The sequence below is a fragment of the Oikopleura dioica genome, chromosome XSR, assembly GCF_907165135.1.
Source record: "Oikopleura dioica chromosome XSR, OKI2018_I68_1.0, whole genome shotgun sequence".
NCBI lineage: Eukaryota > Metazoa > Chordata > Appendicularia > Copelata > Oikopleuridae > Oikopleura > Oikopleura dioica.
Window position 1 is genome coordinate 2495784 of NC_137294.1, and position 17318 is coordinate 2513101.

Sequence of the window (17318 nt, forward strand, 5' to 3'; positions counted from 1 at the left end):
GTCAAGCATTTGCATAGGCCGCAATGTAGAGCACTTTCTTTTTTTTTTATCGAAAATGTCAAATAGTAATCGTTTTTTTCTTGTTGGAAATTCTTTCACTTCCGTTGATTGTAAGTGGCGCGCCCTCAGTTGCGAGATTGATTGAAAAAATTGAAATTGCGAATAACGAGCGAAATTGTTCTGACAAGGGCAATTTCGGACGGGGGCAATCTTCCGCTCGTTGGAGCAATTTTAATTTCCACTTCTTCATCCCCTCGCTGAAGTTTCTGGCCATGCTAAGTTTTCAGTGCCTTGGGCGACAGTGGCCCATCTAGAATATTTATATCTAAACAATTAGCCCATTCGAAAATGCACCGATCTTGCTTGTTGAACAAAAAACTCGCTGCCCGCTTCTTTCTCTTACTAAGTGCTCTCTCTCTCTTTCTTCTCCTGGAAGGTAGACTCTGATCTGAATGGAATGTTCAAAGGAATGTTCAAAATCTTCTTTCCGGATTTTTTAATTATTCGATTATGCGATTTTAAACGTGGGATTTGAAAATAAGAACGTTTTCGTATTTGTTGACGGATCAGCTGGGGCTTGCTCTGAGAAGGAATTTCGCGGCAAAGGGAGATTGAAATTGTTGCAAATTCAAGATTTGCACTGTGCTGTTTGGAGGTGTAGGTTGCGCCACCACCCACGGCTCGGCCGCTCTACCAATTTTGGCGGCGCTTGAACCGTTCTGGTCTCAGCGGCCGTGACAAGAGCAATCACGAGCTAATCGTGAGACACCTGCTCCTCCAGCTCACTCGATCCAACCCAGAGAAAGCACCGACTTGGCCGAAACAGATAGATGAAGAGTTGGACTTCCCGCTCCCACTTAAAATAAACACGCATACGCACACGTATACACAAGACATGGCTTATTAAATCAAGCGATTAAGGGTATCCACACGAGTTTTTCCCCTTGGCCGTAGTAAAATATGTAAATTTTTTCAAGCTGAATGATTTTTTGTTTTTCCTTTTGATTTTCAATTGTTTCATTTTTTTTTGCGAATTCGATGTTTGACTCTAATATCAGCTACTACCGGTAGTTGACGAAACTTGTAATAGCTGTAATGGCAAAACAACTGCGGCTGTTTGAACTTTTTGGTTCCTTGGCAACTGGCCCTGGATTGAGTCTTTTTTGGAGTTTTTGTTCGTTTAAAATCAGCTTAGAGCAGCGACTCTCTTGCTCTGGGAATGTGCTGTTGGTCATTCAAAAAGGGGGGCCTGGAGCGAGTGATGTTCGCGTTTCCTTTTATTATTCCTGAATTGCGCATATTCCGTTCTAGCGCTCGTTCACGCGCTCTGAGCGCTTCATTCACCAAAAGTCGCTTTCCTATTTAAACAAGAGTGTTCAGCAACAATAGAAATTTGGAGCAACGTTTTTGCTCCAGAGTTTTTGTCAAATCACGCCCTTAGGCACGCATAGTGAGCCTCGATCAAGAAGTAAATTAAGAAGCCCTTGAAGTGAAAGTGCTCCGGCCGAATGATAAGAGAGTGATTGAAACCGTTCCATCTGATGGAGCAAGTCCACGAAGACCTCGTCCGCTCGCTGGCTGGAGAAGGATCGGGCCAACCTTCCTTCTAATCTACTTTAGCTGCCTTTCTATTAGCACATAATATTTTGAACAAGGACGATAATAACCACAGTAAAAACCCATAAGGTAGTCAACCCATTACCAGGCCCGGCATCCGACAATAACAACCAGCAAGGGGCACAAAAGACATCCTATGAAATTAATCTCCAACGAGGGAAAGGTAAAATACTAACAGTAACTACTAGAAATGCATTATTAGCGAAGAACTTAAATTTCTCTCTCTATGTCTGCTGCTCTTGCTTGTAAAAACTTTTAACAGGGAGCAAGGCAAATAGCGAGCTTGGGGGTATTACAGGGTAATTACAGGCAGACCGCCACCGTAACTGCCGGATAAAAGTGCAAAGGAGGCAAACGAAAAGAGCGCGGAAGGAATTTCCGTCGTCTTTAAGACGCTGCGCAAACAGTACAGTTAATTTTCCAACTTTTGATGCGTTGGTAAACTCTTCGAAAGAGAAATAGAAACTTGCCAAAATTGAGCAAGCATAATTTGTGTATGCTCAGCTTTAGTCTCTTTGCGCGAGTGCGTTTGACAGATTTTGATCTTTAAATTATCATTGCCGCGATTACACTACTCGTCGCTGTCCGTGACTTTCGCATTTCACACTTCTTTTTAAAAGCTCTCTCTCTTTAAAAAGAAGGGCGTGTGTTTAGAGCTCACACGTTAGCTCTTATAAGCAAATTAGCCTGTTCACGTCAGTTGGGGAACGGTGCGGTCACACGCAGAACGAAAGCGACCGCACGGTTCCACCCCTGTGATCTTCAAGCAGCCACAACAAAATATATAAATGTTTTCACTTCACAGCTTTCGGAACTTGAAGACTCTCCAACCAGCACTTTTTGACGTTTTCGATAAATACAGCTTCCAATTCAATTTTCAATTCTTTCAAACAGCAGATTGGGCAGAATAAGAATCAGCACTGCAGAGCCTCTGGGCCGGCCAACCTGTCTAGTAAACCTGAGTCAGGTTCTAAAAAGCTAAAATCAAAAGCCGCGTAGCGGCTTTTTTCAGAACGAACGGCTTCGCTTGTATTTAATCATAGATTAAAATGGTTATGTTGCGAATTGATTTTACCTCTTTAGAACCTGACTTAGGTTTCCTACACAGGTTGCTGAGCCCAGCCGCAGCCTTTTCAGCGCAAGAATAATTTATCGTCTTTATCACTTTGATATTTCAGATGAACGCGACAGGATTCAGAAGAAAACCTTCACAAAGTGGTGTAACCAGCACTTGAAAAAGGTAATCAGCCTTGAGAAGGAGCCAGACGAAGCTTCCAAGTCAGCGGAAGGGTTGAAAGTAGACAAGCGGAACACTTTGTCACTAACAAGTATTAATGACTCGCTCGAAAATGGACACGAAAAGAATCACGATAATAATAATAATGATGATTTGGTAACTAACAAAACTTGTAAATGTACACTTTTGGTGAGCAGCAATTTGAGCCCTTTTTCCGGATAAAATCGAAAATCAGGCTTTTTATCTTTTTATTCAAAGGGTGACACTTCCGGTGAAACTAATTAAGAAACTTTATCAATTATCTAACTGCTGATTCTTAGTCTGGATCGACTATCGACGATTTGTATGAAGATCTCCGCGATGGCTTCAAGTTGCTCTCGTTGCTCCAGAACTTGAGTGGCCAGTCATTAGTAAGTCGGCATGACAGAAAGGTATGGGAAACGGAGAATGAAACTGGTGTCACTGGTGTTTTTTCGCGAATCAGCACACGCCGCCTGATAATCGCTATCAAGTGGCGGAGCATAATTTCGATTTCTTCAATCACTTTCAATTTTGGAACTTCCAATCAGAAGCTAAATAGCAGTCGTTCTTAATTTTTATCTCGTTGAATATTCAGGGTTGAGTATTCGGTCACTTATGATCTCGGAATTCGCCGCTTGTTAGATTTTGCGAAACATGCATTTTGCTCTGTGATCTGGAATTTTAACTAGAAATTTTCTCCTTTCTTATACCGTGATATTTTAATCCCCCCGTGAAGAGTATGATCTAACACTCGAATAGAACCGCGCAAGCGCCACCCAAGGCCCAAGAATGTTCATGGTATGTCCCAATTTGTCTAAAATCGCCCACAACCTAACCATATATTAATACTGGCTTCTTTCAAAACTAGCAGCTTTATTTGCATATCTCAAAAGCTTTCATGATTTGTTTGTTTCTTGTAGTGCACTTTGTTGTTACTAGAACGTTTGTGGTGACATGTATCTTTACTGTAGCAAGACTTCTTTACTGATCTAATGGAAATATTATTTCAGGCGAGAGAAAAGGGAAGAAACAGAATACACCGGGTTCAAAATGTGCAGTTCGCGCTGGATTTTCTCAAGAAAAGAAAGGTAATTCCTGATGGTTTGCAACCTGTGTAGAAAACCTTAGTCAGGGTCTGAAAGATCACTGAAGATTTGAATATCAATAGGAAGGGTAATTTTGCGAAGCCTTTTCGCGGCTTTTCATAAGTGATATTTCAAACCCTGACTCAGGTTTTCTAAACAGGTTTAGAACCGAGCTTAAAATCCCTGTTGTCAACCAACCCTTACCCTGACTGTACTTAGGTCCGTCTTGTTAACATCCGAGCAGAGGACATCGTCGATGGCAATCCAAAACTCATCCTTGGGCTTGTTTGGTCTATCATTCTGCACTTCCAGGTAACTTGGGTGGCCACAATAAGTCATGTTAAAATCGCTCAAAGTTGTCACACCGTGGGTTTGGTACAAAAGGCATCTCACTCGACAGCGCCACCTGAAATATTTTTGCGTGCCTAATTGCTCGTGGGCAGGGCAGAGGCTGATAAGCATGGAGCTAACGTAGTGCTAAACTCTGTTAGACAGCGGCCCTTTTTGCAGCAGCGCCCGCAGTCAGTAATTGTTGGATTTTGGGATTACTGACTGACAAATACCGATGGGCGGATGCTGCTCAAAGCTCCGCGAGGGGGACTATTTCGAGCAAGTCCTGTATGTTGAGAGAGACGAGAGAGAGCGCGAGCAGAAACATGGATTTCAATCTTTTCAAATATTAAAATTATTTATTTTTTTTTATATTTTATGCATTTTTTCCTTTTCCATTTTTATCCATGAAAAGCAATCAAACGGCACACGCCGATTGAGCTGGCCACAGGGACTTTTAATCGACCCTTATGCCGAGGCGCATGACAGCGAGATCTCCTCAAAATCGTCGACAGCGCGAAAACGAGTGACATTTAGTGAATTGCCTAATGAGACATACGCGTGGGGACATGAACGCATAAGTTTGCGCTCATACGATGAGTTTCCGCCGCCGGTTCTTTTTGGTTATAAAAGCGCAAATGCTAATTTTGTTTATAGGTTGAAGAGATTGTCATTGAAGGCGACGACTCGCAGCAACGGCTGACAGCGAAGAAAGCGCTGCTCCAATGGGCGCGACAGAACATGGAAGGCTACGACACCAATGTCAACAATTTCACCACCGATTGGAGCGATGGCATGGCCTTCAATGTCATCATGCACAGAAACAAGTAAGCAACCAACGAGAATACGCATCGCTAACGATATTTTAAGGCCGGAGATCATTGATCTCACGAAAGTCTCGCAGATGTCAAACAGAGAGCGACTGGCAAACGCCTTCGATACTGCCGAGAAGAAGTTCGGAATCACTCCCTTGCTCGACCCAGAAGACGTCGATGTCGCCAAGCCAGACGAGAAGTCCATCATTACATACGTCTCCTCCCTCTACGACGTCTTCCCCAAGGTAAGCTTGGGTTATCATTTTTGGTCTGAGAAATGCCCTGGTACCGTGTGAAATTATTTTTTAAAAAACAATGGCGGGAAACCCTGCTTGTCGGTTTGAAACTTTGAAACACAAAAATGCAAAATTTTTTGTAGAAAAATGAGGTAAGCAGCTGACGACAATGTAACACAGTAACAATTTATTCTTAGCACATTATAAATTTCGTTAGTATCTCACTACGTAGGCTTTACACTTACTCAAACTCACTCTCATTAAGTCGAAGTAGCACTTTACTCAGAGTTTAAAATAATCATGGGTTATTTTTACTGAAAATGATTATTTTGGGCACTGACGTTTTCCACAATGACATCACCGCACATCTTGTTAGTCTCACTTATCATTTCGTAAAAAGTACTGATTTGGAAATAGAATGGTGATGGTTTATTTAACGGTGGTGGTTTAGGTCCCTCCAAAGCCAGCCATGGTCACAAGCGAAGAATGGGAATATGTGCTCACAGAGTACAGAAGAGTGTACACCAAGATCATCGAATGGTGCTCGACTCAGATCACAATCATTCGACGGAAGAAAGCGCCAAAATCATCGGAAGAAGCGGAAGAAATGCTCCGTGAATTCACTGTCTTCCAAAGTGAGCGAGAACAAACTGCAGCTCTGCGGGACGAGTGTAGATCTCTCTGGAATCAGCTCAATTCACTCGCTGCTCAGAGTCGTGGAGAGTTTACTATTGGGCCGGAATTGGACATAAACCCAATGGAAGTTCGATGGGATGAGCTCAACGCTGAAGCAGATCGTCATGGCAACTTCTTGCAATCAGAACTCGAGCGTCTCAAGAGGCTTGAAGAGATCTGCAAAAAGATGGATGCCGAAATCGACGAGACGAACGAGACACTCAATACTGCCGGAGAGTGGCTGAAAAAACTTGCGTCTGATGATTTAAGCGATCTTCCATTAGATCTTGATCCTGTTGCTGAAGTGACGAACTGCTTGAATCGTGCGGAAGGACAGATCCGTAGTTTGTCAGCAAAGGTCGAAGAGTTGAGATCAGCGCGATACCATAGATCAGAAGAATATTATGAAATCGTGGCCCAACTTAACTCCAGACTTGTCGACATGAACTGCGAGTACGATCGCCTCAAACGACTCGGACTTCTGGATCCTATCTCAATCAAAGAAAGGAGAAAATTAAGACCACCTCTTGAAGAGTCGATTGAATGGAAAGACTTGTTAGATGCTGAGAATGTGCTTCAAAGATCAGTCGAGGAACTTGAACAAGTGACCGCTGGCGTTGATGGTGCAAGTGCAGAAGAAAATCTCAATAAGATTAATGACTTATTGAAGTCGTTTGCTAATTTCTTGGATCCAACTGTCGACAAACTTGAGAACTACTACTCGAACTTCGACCAAGGAACCAAAGATTACAAAGCATATGATGAGCGATATCGTAAGTGGAAATCCAGTGCTCAGGACCATCTTGCAAGCCTGAAGAGACGCGTCCAAGATCAGCAAAAATGCACGGAATTCCTTCAAAGCTGCGAAGAATGCTCTTCAGAGCTCATGGCAATCATCGATGAGCTCCAGTCAGATGATTGGTCTGATGAAAACAAAGATGTAGCCCAGGCTACTGCCGCTTTTGAGGACTACAGCAAGCGAGTTCAGATCATCTGCCGCAACATCGACTCTGTTCTTGGCCACGGACCATTGACTGCCTCTCAAATCTCTCGTGGAAAGGATTTAATTGAAAATTACATCTTCAAGCTTCAGCACGAGAAGCAAATGGCTGCTGCAATTCTTGAGGCGTATGAAGTTCAGGTCCGCCTTCTCTCGCAATACAAAGAATTCTTCGTTGAAATAGGCGATTTGAAGAAACAAATTCATGACCGAAAGATTACAGTTCAGTCTATTTGCACTAATCTTGACGAAAGCAGCGCGGCCGAGCGAGCTGAAAAGCTCGAGGAAATCAAGTTTACCTTTTCGTCCTTGTCAGTCAAGATGATGGAGTTGGAAACGCAGTCAAAGTCTATCACCAATATCAAGGCTAGACGATATAGAACTGAGAAGCATTTTGCTGCTCGTACTGTTACAAGGGTGAAAAATGTCGATCTTAACATCGCGAGAAATGAGCCTCTGACGCTCGTTGACTCGAGCAAGCCAGAAGCTTGGCAGCTGTTTACTGAAACTGGACAGAATGTTACTTTACCGGCGATAACAATTACCCTCCCTCCACCGAACAAGCTGGCAGAAGAGGCTGTTCAGGAGCTCAAGAGTGAAATGACCCAACTAAAGGGCAATTGGGAGCAGTCCAAAGCCAATTGTGCCTATTATCAAGCATCTGGAAAGTTTCATGAAAACGCTGGAAAAATTTTGCAATGGGACAGTCTTCCTCCTATCAATACTCGATCCTCAGCGATGAGCTCCCTTGAAAACGCATTCAAGGAAGCGGGAAGACATGTCGAAGACAGCCGCAACGACTCTGTTCAGCGTGACTACGATGAAATGCCTAACATCATCAATAATTGTCAACGACACATTGATGACTTGGAAGCCAAGGAACACGCCGCGAACGAGGCAGAAAAAGAACGCCTTCGAAGAGAACAACTCCGAGAAGAGCTAGCACGAAAAGCGCAGAGTCTTAAAGACTACCTCGCTGGACTGCAACAGAAATTGGATAATGCAAAGAAGGACATTCTTCATCGAGTATCGATTGCAATCGCATTCGAAAATCCACACGAAGCCGCTCAAGATGCCCAGCGTAGTATAAATGATCTTGAAGCAATCCGTGCTGGATCAAACCGAGTCCATGGGGAGTTATCCGAGTTGGAAGCATCTGAAGAAGCGCCAGAGGGTATTGAGCTCGCGAAGGCCGATTTGGAACAAATTCGAGCGGACGTCAACCAATTCCAGGCTCTGTCGCAAGTCTACATTAGAAAAGTCCAAAAAGTTCAAGTTGTGATCGGACAAGTTCAAGCTACAGAAAACATCATCGCTAGATTGGAAGAGAAGGTCAATTCGCAGCTGAATCAGGCAACATCAAATTCAGAGGCGATGGAACTAAAACTGCGCCTTCTTAAAAATTCCACATTCGAGCTTGGTGCACAAGATGCTCTTCTTCAGACTTTGAGTGAAGCAGCTGGAGAAGCAAAGGCTCTTGGACAGCAAGTCGAACAAGAGTCAAATATTCCCGACCCTGACGAGTACATCTACGGATTCACTGTTCAAAAACTACAGGACCGCCTTCAATCGCTAAAGGACAAGCTCAAGAGTGAGATCGATCAGCTGGAAAGCGAAATCCCTATCCTCAAGAGCCAAGAAAACGCAGCAGAAGCGAGCCAGCGGGGAATCCATGATGCTAGTCGTCTGCTTAACGAGCTTGAACATATTGCCAACGCTGCCGATAAAGAGTTGCGCCGTGAGCACGCTGAGAGCTTTGATGTCCGCGCCAGTCTTTCTCGCTGTGACGACTTTTCAAAACGACTCAATAATGTCCGAAGTCCCGTTCGCGAGCTTGTAAACGAAATAAACGCTATGATTAACGACCCTAACCTTACCGACGGTGTTCTGAAAGGACGCCTTGAAGAAGCCGCTCAATCCTTGCAAAGTGCACAGCAAAAGCAGATGATAATGTTGCGGGAATTCAACATAAGATGAACGAATTGCAATCAGCGATGGATGCACTCGCAGTTACCCGAGCTATTCTCGAGAAGTACCAAATGACACTTTCTGCCGATTCTGTATGCTCGACTATCGACGATTACGAACACAAGATGGCATTGCTACAAGAACTCCAGAAGGAAATTCCAGAAAATGATCCGAAGTTCGCTGGTCTCAAGAGCCATTTGACCGAGTTACCAGACAATGACCTCGACAGAAATAGACTAAACGTCGAGATGAATGATCATATGAATGAATGGAATCAGCTCAAATGGCAACTGAACATGGCCTTAGAAAGCAACAAGAAAGAGCTCGACAAGAAGATCAGAGAGCGCGAGCATGAAAACAGCGTCGGCTCGCTCCGAAGCAAGATCGCGGAATTCATCGCCAAGATCGAGAAAATGTCCGCTCAGCAAATTGACGTACTCAGCGCTGAACACGAGATGACTGTAGCGACATTTTACAATGAGCTCCAGGCACAACAAGAAGTCCTTGACGTTTTCAACAATCGTATTGAAGGAGAGTACAAGGCGCTTCGAAATGAGTGCGACCAGCTTCAACTTCCCAATGAAGAATGCCAAGAACTTCAATCCGCCTGGGAGCGTGTCTGGAAGCTTACTAAGCACACTATCGATAAACTCAAAGCTCTCCGAGCGTACACAGAACAGGTTGAGAAAGCTCAGGCTGTTCTGGCTAAATGGACATTGGAAGCTGAGCGATTCGAGCGTGAATCTGAAAATGCCGATCCAGATTTCCTAACAAAACTTTCAAAAGATGCCCAACGTGCTTATGCTGCCACAAAAGAAGATGATGAGACCTTTGTTTTGTCCATTTTCGCTGCAAATATCTCCTCAGCACATGCGCCAGTTGCCCATGAAGCCCAAGATCGAGATATGGCCCAAGCTCAAAGCATTAGTGAGGACCTATCAGCGCAGTGGAATGCGGTCAAACAGCGCCTCCAAGTGGCTTCGAAAACAGCTTTGAACAACTCGAAATTGAGACAAAGTGAGAATCAAACTCGCGAAGCTGGTAAACAGCTTGAATTTGTTTCCAATCTCAAGGATAGACTCACAAGACTTTCTGAGAAGATCACGAAGAAACTGAACACTCCCACTCCTCTCGAACTTTCTGACCTAGAAGTTGTTTTGACCGAAAATACCGCCTTGTCGACTGAAGTGAAAGAAATCGGCAGAGAAGTTGACATGACTTCAAAGAGTACGATGGAAATGCTCCGAAAATCTCGCGATGTCGATACTGAAATCGCGACTCAACTCCGTAGCATGCTCGAGTCTATCACTGGCCTCTGGGGTCCAATTGATTCCGTCTGGAACGTTTACGAAGACAAATGCAGAAGATTCAGAAACTGTGTTGAAAAATATGGTGGAGCTCGAATTCAACTCGAAAACACTGAAGACGAGCTCACTAGAATCGAGATCGTTTCGCAAACGGTTGAAGAACGGGACGAGAAGTTGAAGAGATTGAAAGAGCTCCAAGCTTCCTTCAGTCAGATTGAACCACTTTTCTTCAGCTTGGAGAGCTCGCACTCGGAGGTCAAATCTGTTGAAACTAGAATGCAAACTAAAGGTTTTTTAAAAAGTGCTAATGAATTCCGACTCATTTTCTTATAGGCTACTCTGATGAGTCATTTGAAACACTTACGGTGCTCGTTCAATCGCTTATTGCTCGATGGCGCAACGCAAAGACTGAGATCATTCGACGCCAAACTGATGTAAAGGATGCATTCGACAAGCTTGGCAAATTCAAACAGTCAATCAAGAAGCATGTCACTTTTGTCGAAAACAAGGAGAAGGAGCTTGACTCGATTCTTGCAACTCAAGCTGAAACTTCTGAAGCCATCCAGCGAAAATTGTCAAAAGTTGAAGGACTCCAAAAAGAAATCAACTCGCTTCAGGACGAATTCGTTCAGGTTCGCCAGCAAAATATTGATCATAAGACGTATGGTTTTCCTTCAGGTTGAAGAACAAGGAGAACAACTCAACGAAATCATTCGCGATGCCAACGCTCATTGCGAAAAGTGGGCTGAAAGCTGCGAAAAAACGCTTTCTCTCCCAACTCTCGAGCGATATGTCGAAATTGAAATTGAGACCGTTACGAGAAAGTACGACAAACTCGGCCGAATGGTCGCCGAGCAGATCGAACGACTGAAGATCAAAGTTCGCGAAACAAAGGCGCAAGAGGTTAGTGAAAAAATGAACGTGGTGACTTTAATGGTGTTTACTAACTGGGTGCTGTTTCCGATGCAAAAATGCATTTATTGTTCTTTTGCTATCCGGGTGTTTCTCTGTCTTCATTTACTGTCATTCATTTCTAACTCGATAAGAGAAAAGTTCACGAAAACGCATGACTTTCATGGTTCTAAAACTTTGGTGTTCAAAAAAGGTGTTTTAAAAATGTGTGCTTTTGGAGATGATGAAAAATAAATATATCAAACACACTCAGGAGTCCGAAGCTCGTTATGAAATCGAGCAGTCCACTGTCACTCAGCGAGAAAACGACGTCAAGTTCGATACTGGATTCAAGGGACAAGCAAATCTTTCTTCCCTCGAGGTAAGCAATCTCTGACAGCCACAGTGGTAAAACAAATTTAGGGGTCTGGACTGATTACAAAAGATCAAGCAGATAAGCTTGAACTTGGTGATCTCCTTCCGTCCGATCTTGATCTGCAACTGCGACCTTGGCTTTTCTGTGGAGAAGAGCCCGTTGCTGGTGTCATTCTCGAAGAAACTGGCGAGAAGATTACTCTAAATGAAGCTTGCAGAAGGAGCCTGCTCAGAAGAGGAACCACCCTAGAACTTCTTGAGGCTCAAGCCGCTGTTGGGAGCGTTATCGACCCCATCAGGTGAATATAGAAAAACTGATAGTTAAAAACTCAATGCGATGTTTTTGTGCAGTTTCTCATTATTCTTTAGATCGGAGAAACTTTCTGTTGAAGAGGCGATAAGCAGGAATCTTCTTGACCCCTATCAAGTTGATGCTCTTCGCCGAGCAGAAAGAGCTGTTACCGGCTGGCCAGATGCTCGTGCTGGAGGAAAACTTCTCTCACTTTTTGAAGCTATGCGACGAGGCTTAGTGGCCGACACTCGAGCGATTCGTCTTCTGGAAGCTCAGATTGCTACGGGAGGGCTTATCGATCCCCGAGCCAACCATCGAGTTCCAATTAATGTGGCTTTCCGACGAGGACTCTTCGACTCCGAAACCAATCAAAAACTAGAAGACCCCACTGACGACACCAAAGGCTTCTTCGATCCCAATACGCAAGAAAATCTTACCTATATTGAGCTTATCCGACGCTGCCAAAAAGAGCCAGAAACTGGCTACCACTTTTTAGTGCTGCGTCCAAAGCGACGCGGCGAGGGACGCGCATCAAGAAGCTCACTGTGGAACGACACGCGTAATCAATCCCGTGAGAGCCCAGCAAGCCGTAATTACAATCACTCTAATGCCCGATGCAAGACCCCAGAACATGTTACCAAATCAGCATCATCTACCTCTCAATCAATCAAATCGAAAAGCGCCTCTAACTTGCCTACAACGCACCAATTGACAACGAAAAAGTTACGACGCGAAGATATCATGTTCACTGTCCCGAGTGGAATAGTCAGACTCACCGAGCTCATCGACGCTGGTTGTACTGACGAGACTGCTGTGCGCGAACTCGAGTGTGGAAAAATCACCATGGAAAAATTCCGACACTCGTTAGAACGATATTTGTCTGGTTTGCCACCGATCGGAGGAGTCAAAATCACCCATGGAAGTGGAGTGACTGAAATCCTTTCTATCTATGATGCGCAGCGTCGCCAATTGATCGATCAGGATCTGAGTTTCTATCTTCTTGAGGCTCAGGCAGCGACTGGCGGACTTTGTGGACTTGGAAGCGCCAAGCGATACGATCTTCATACTGGATTTGAACAAGGCCTCATCGATAGAGAGCTCATTAGCGATTTGACTAATGGACTTTCTGCTGTGCTCGGTTTTGTTGGAAGAAATCGCTCACTCGTCTCGACTATGGAAGCAGCAAGAATCGGAATGATATCCGAAGACGACGCTCGCCGGCTTTTGTTCACCCAAATCGTTACCGGCGGCGTTTTCAATATTGCCAATGGATTCCGATTGCCTCTTGACGTCGCCAGCAAGAGAGCGATGTGGACACGCAGCTGGGACAACATGGCTCCACAGTGCTACGAGTTCAACCAAAAAGCAATGACTTATGAACAGCTTTGCGCCAAGTGCGAAAAAGATGAAAGTTCGCGATGTCTTCTTCTTCCTATTGCTGGAAATAAAAAGCCAGTTGGAAAACCAATCCAATCCATCATGGGAACTCCTCTTAGCTTCTACCACCGTAAGTTTTTTCATAATGTATTCTAGTCACTCTTTTATCTATCGTTTTTTATCAGCTAGCTTGGATTTTTTCAAATCTAATCGAAAAATTCAGAGCATAAAATGATCTCTGACGAAACTTACGCTGCTGCTCAAGCTGGCTTCATGTCTGAAAGTGACTTAGAACAGCAGCTCTCTCGTCGACTCATTGGTTGTGAGCCTATTGCCGGCATCTTTGTCGAAGGTCGCCTGATGTCGATCTGGGATGCTTCTCGACAAAAGCTTATCAAACCTGGAAATGCCCTTGAGCTGATGGAGGCCCAAGTTGTGAGCACTGGTGCTCTCATCGATGCGATATATGGAAAGCTCACGGTCAACGATGCAATTCAAAACGGAGTGATTGATATGTCCACTGGCGATGCCCTCAACAGATCCCGAATTGCTTACAAAGGCGATAAGGATAAGAACTCTTTGAAGAGCATGATGAACAAGGGCACCCTTGCTGAATCGAAAGCGCTCAGACATCTCGAAATTCAGATCGCATGTGGAGGCGTGATAGGTATTTGGAAGCTGAGATAGCAGTTTCTTCATGAAGTGATTTTAGAACCAAGAACTGGGCGATACTTTTCCATCCCACAAGCATTCGAGGCTGGCCTTTTGGAAAAGAACGACCTTCAAAAGATTAGAAAAAATAAGTTCTTCACGGATCCAGATCGAGAGGAGCGACTGAGTTACTTAGAGCTATGTTTGAGATGTGTAAAGGACGACACGGGCCGCCTGTTCCTGCCAGTTCACCGAATCAATCTTGCCAAGACAAAACGATCAAAGCCACGAAAGAAGAAAATAGTCGTTGTTGATCCCAGCACATCCGAAGAGCTCAATTGCCAAACCGCGTTCAGCAGGGGTCTGATCGATGAAGAATTCTTTGTCCAGCTGCTCACAGAAGAGGGCAAGTCCCAAGAACAAATCGACGACATTCTCTACGGAAAAAGCAAATCCATTCCTCTTACTGTAACGCATGAGCGCGAGTTAGGGTTATGCAGATACAAAGTTATTGAAAGAAAATCTTCGCATGCGGAATGAAAGAAAACGCACGTGAATAAGTAGCATGAAATTTTTAAATGCTTGATTACTTCGGCCTGGGCTCGGCAAACTGTGTAGAAAACCTGAGTCAGGTTTCAAACAAGCTAAAATAAGCTTTTTTAAAAAAAGCCGCTAAGCTTTTAATTTTAGAACTTTTAGAACCTGACGCAGGTTTTCTACCCAGACTACCGAGCGCAGCTTTAGGAATTCTTTTATTTGAAAAATTTAGGTTAGGTTTAGATAATAAGAGATAATGAGTAGTTGTGCCACAGATTAGTTAATGCATCAAGTATCACCCACTAACAGACCTCGATCGACAGCCGCCGCGATTCTAAATCTGACATTTTCTCTTGCACATCTTCCTCCGTTGATCTCGGATCAATTGCTTCCACACCAATGGGTTCTCGCGAACCTACCCCATCGCTTGGAGTTGTCTCCGCCGCTGAGTTAGAAAACCGTCTCCTGAAACTAGCAAAAGACGGTTTCCGCGTTGCGATCGGAGCAATCAAGGATGAGACTACTGGAGAAACAATTTCGATTTCCCAAGCGACTGATCGAAAACTGATTGACTCTGTTACCGAGCAGCGATTGCTCGAAGCACAAGCAGTTACTGGAGGAATCATTCTTCACAGCTCCGGCGCGCGGCTCACACCGAATGAAGCTCTGAGCGCCAAGTACATCACCAACCGAGCGTTTTCGACACTGACGGAGGCGTACAAAGCATGGACTGGCTTCTCAGATAGAAGAACTGGCAAACGCAATTGCTTGAGTCTGCCTGAAGCTCTCAAAAGCGGCTCAGGAAGTTATGAAGCAATGACGAGATTCTTGGAATATCAAATTGTTCTTGGAGGCGTGTATGACGTGCAGAAGCGAGAGTTCCACTCGCTACATGAAGCAGTCGATCATGGCTTGATCGAGAGTCGAAAGGCGGAGCGTTTAGCTGACTTTTCGGTAAAAATGTACTTTCCCCATCTATTTTAATTGGTTTCTAGCGTCACTCGAGACAGCTGACCGATCCCCGAACGAATCTAACGACGACGTATTCAAAGTTGGTTGACGCGGCCGAGGTCGACAAGGAGGGCATTCTCGTCCTCTCTGCCTGGCCTCGCAAGCAGCGCTCCCTCAAGCTTGACTCCGGCCTCACCGTTCGCGCTTCTTCAATCGCTTCATCCCGAGCTTCTTCCCGCGGCACTTCGCCAACGCGCCACCTCGACACCTTCGATATTGGCCAGATCTAACGCTTACTAACTCAAATATATATTTATAAATTTAACATTATTTTCACTTTGGCCTATTTTCAATTTACGTTCACCTCAACCTCTGTCTCTTCTTTTTGTGACTAACTGTGCATGGAATTAAATACTGTATCTATTTATTACAGTGGCTAACTGTATATTATTTTATATATTTGAGTACTGATCAATCTGAGATCTTCGTTTCTCTGAACCTTCTTTTCAACCATTTATTCGAAAAAAATCCAAAAAAGCAAGAAAAAAAAAAGAAAATTCCTTCAGTGTTACGAATGGCTTACTACTATGACTACTTCAGTACTCTTATCTGTGAATACTTTGCTTCTTGCGAGTTCTGTGATGAATAAACTATTCAATAATCTCAAATAAGGCAATCAAATGTTTGATTTTTGATTCTAAGACGTTCAGGTATTCGTTATGGAGATTTTTATTGGTCTGGGCTCGGCAACCTGCGTACAAAACTTGAGTCAGAGTCTGAAGTATCTCAAAAGAAAAGCCGCGTAGCGGCTTTTATAAAACGAGGCCACGAAGCGTCTTCGCCAGAATTTAAAGATTGATTGAAAAGATGAGAACCTGACTCAGGTTTTGTAGACAGGTCGCTAAGCCCAGAAATTTGTATTGAATATGTTCTAATCGAACGTAGTCACTAACTCTCATCGCCACTGTTCATTACTTTGAATGTAGAGTAGTCCCTTGAAAATGACAGTAGGAAAAAGGATGATACTGGTAGATTTCGCTTTTCCTTGGCGAGATAAAATTTATATGACAGTTTATTCAGGATAGCGTCTTAGCACGGTAACGCCCGCGCCGAAAAAAAATCTTCCGAAGCATTTAGGCACACACTGTGTGCCCCAAACACGTACCAGGGCAAAGTGATGGATCATCACGTGTGGTCATCATCATTTTTTTGTGCGGTCAGCTTTTTTCACTGATCAGAGGGTGCCTTTGAAACTAGAGAAGGGAAAGAAAACGAAACAGAAAGAAGACGGATTTATTTAGGACGAAATTGGGATGGCGGAACGGAAAGTAGCCGAGATAGCCAGGTGGATTGACGAAACTAAGGAGAAGAAAAATGATCTAGTCACGGTTCCAGCACGATTCTGACTAATTTTTGCTAGAATTCCGATTGATACTAAAGTAGAATTATGGCTAAAAATAGAGAAACCGTTTGCGGCTTCGAGCAAAAAAAGACGCACGTGTCCCAAACTAGAAGTATTTTCACTTTTGCTCTCGCGCGCCACTCTCGCTTTCCGGGTAAAGCGGTAAGTTTAAAAACACCCCCGTGGGTGCGTGCCTTTGATCGTTAATTCGCCCGGGTGTCCCAAACCAGAGGGATTTTTTGGTGTCCCAAACCAGCGGTTTTTACTGTATACAATGTTACATTGTCAATGTATACTGTACATAAATTAAAATATTAATTATAATGTACAAAAAAGTAATGCATCAAAACCGAAAGAAGTCTTGCCTGATACGCTGAAAGCAACTGGCGATGTAATAATTGAAATCGAGGAGATCATCGAAACAGTCGTCTCCCGCCGTCCCGTCGTAAATGCCGCGGCAGGGTTTGCAGTGGAAGTGATCGAAAAATACGAACGCAGCGCGAAAATGACGTTAGACGATGATCGGAAACAAACGAGGAACGGATTCGGAA

General features: G+C 44.1%; 1 protein-coding gene across 1 annotated transcript; it reads left to right on the plus strand.

Moving 5' to 3' along the window:
- The first annotated feature begins 8852 nt into the window (after positions 1-8852).
- LOC145708765 (plectin-like) lies at positions 8853-16046 on the plus strand. The gene is made up of 10 exons (XM_081786463.1): positions 8853-10580; positions 10625-10923; positions 10970-11194; positions 11457-11564; positions 11606-11856; positions 11927-13356; positions 13450-13893; positions 13939-14408; positions 14724-15368; positions 15410-16046. Exons 1-10 carry the CDS (start codon positions 8990-8992, stop codon positions 15653-15655), a joined length of 5709 nt encoding a protein of 1902 aa, XP_081642589.1. The 5' UTR covers positions 8853-8989; the 3' UTR covers positions 15656-16046.
- Positions 16047-17318: the final 1272 nt, after the last annotated feature.

Coding starts and splice junctions, on each gene's coding strand:
- LOC145708765 (XM_081786463.1), top strand. CDS start 8,990: ATGAACGAATTGCAATCAGCGATGGATGCACTCGCAGTTACCCGAGCT. Junction 11,857..11,926: donor AGCGTTATCGACCCCATCAG/GTGAATATAGAA, acceptor ATTATTCTTTAG/ATCGGAGAAACTTTCTGTTG. Junction 13,894..13,938: donor CGCATGTGGAGGCGTGATAG/GTATTTGGAAGC, acceptor AAGTGATTTTAG/AACCAAGAACTGGGCGATAC.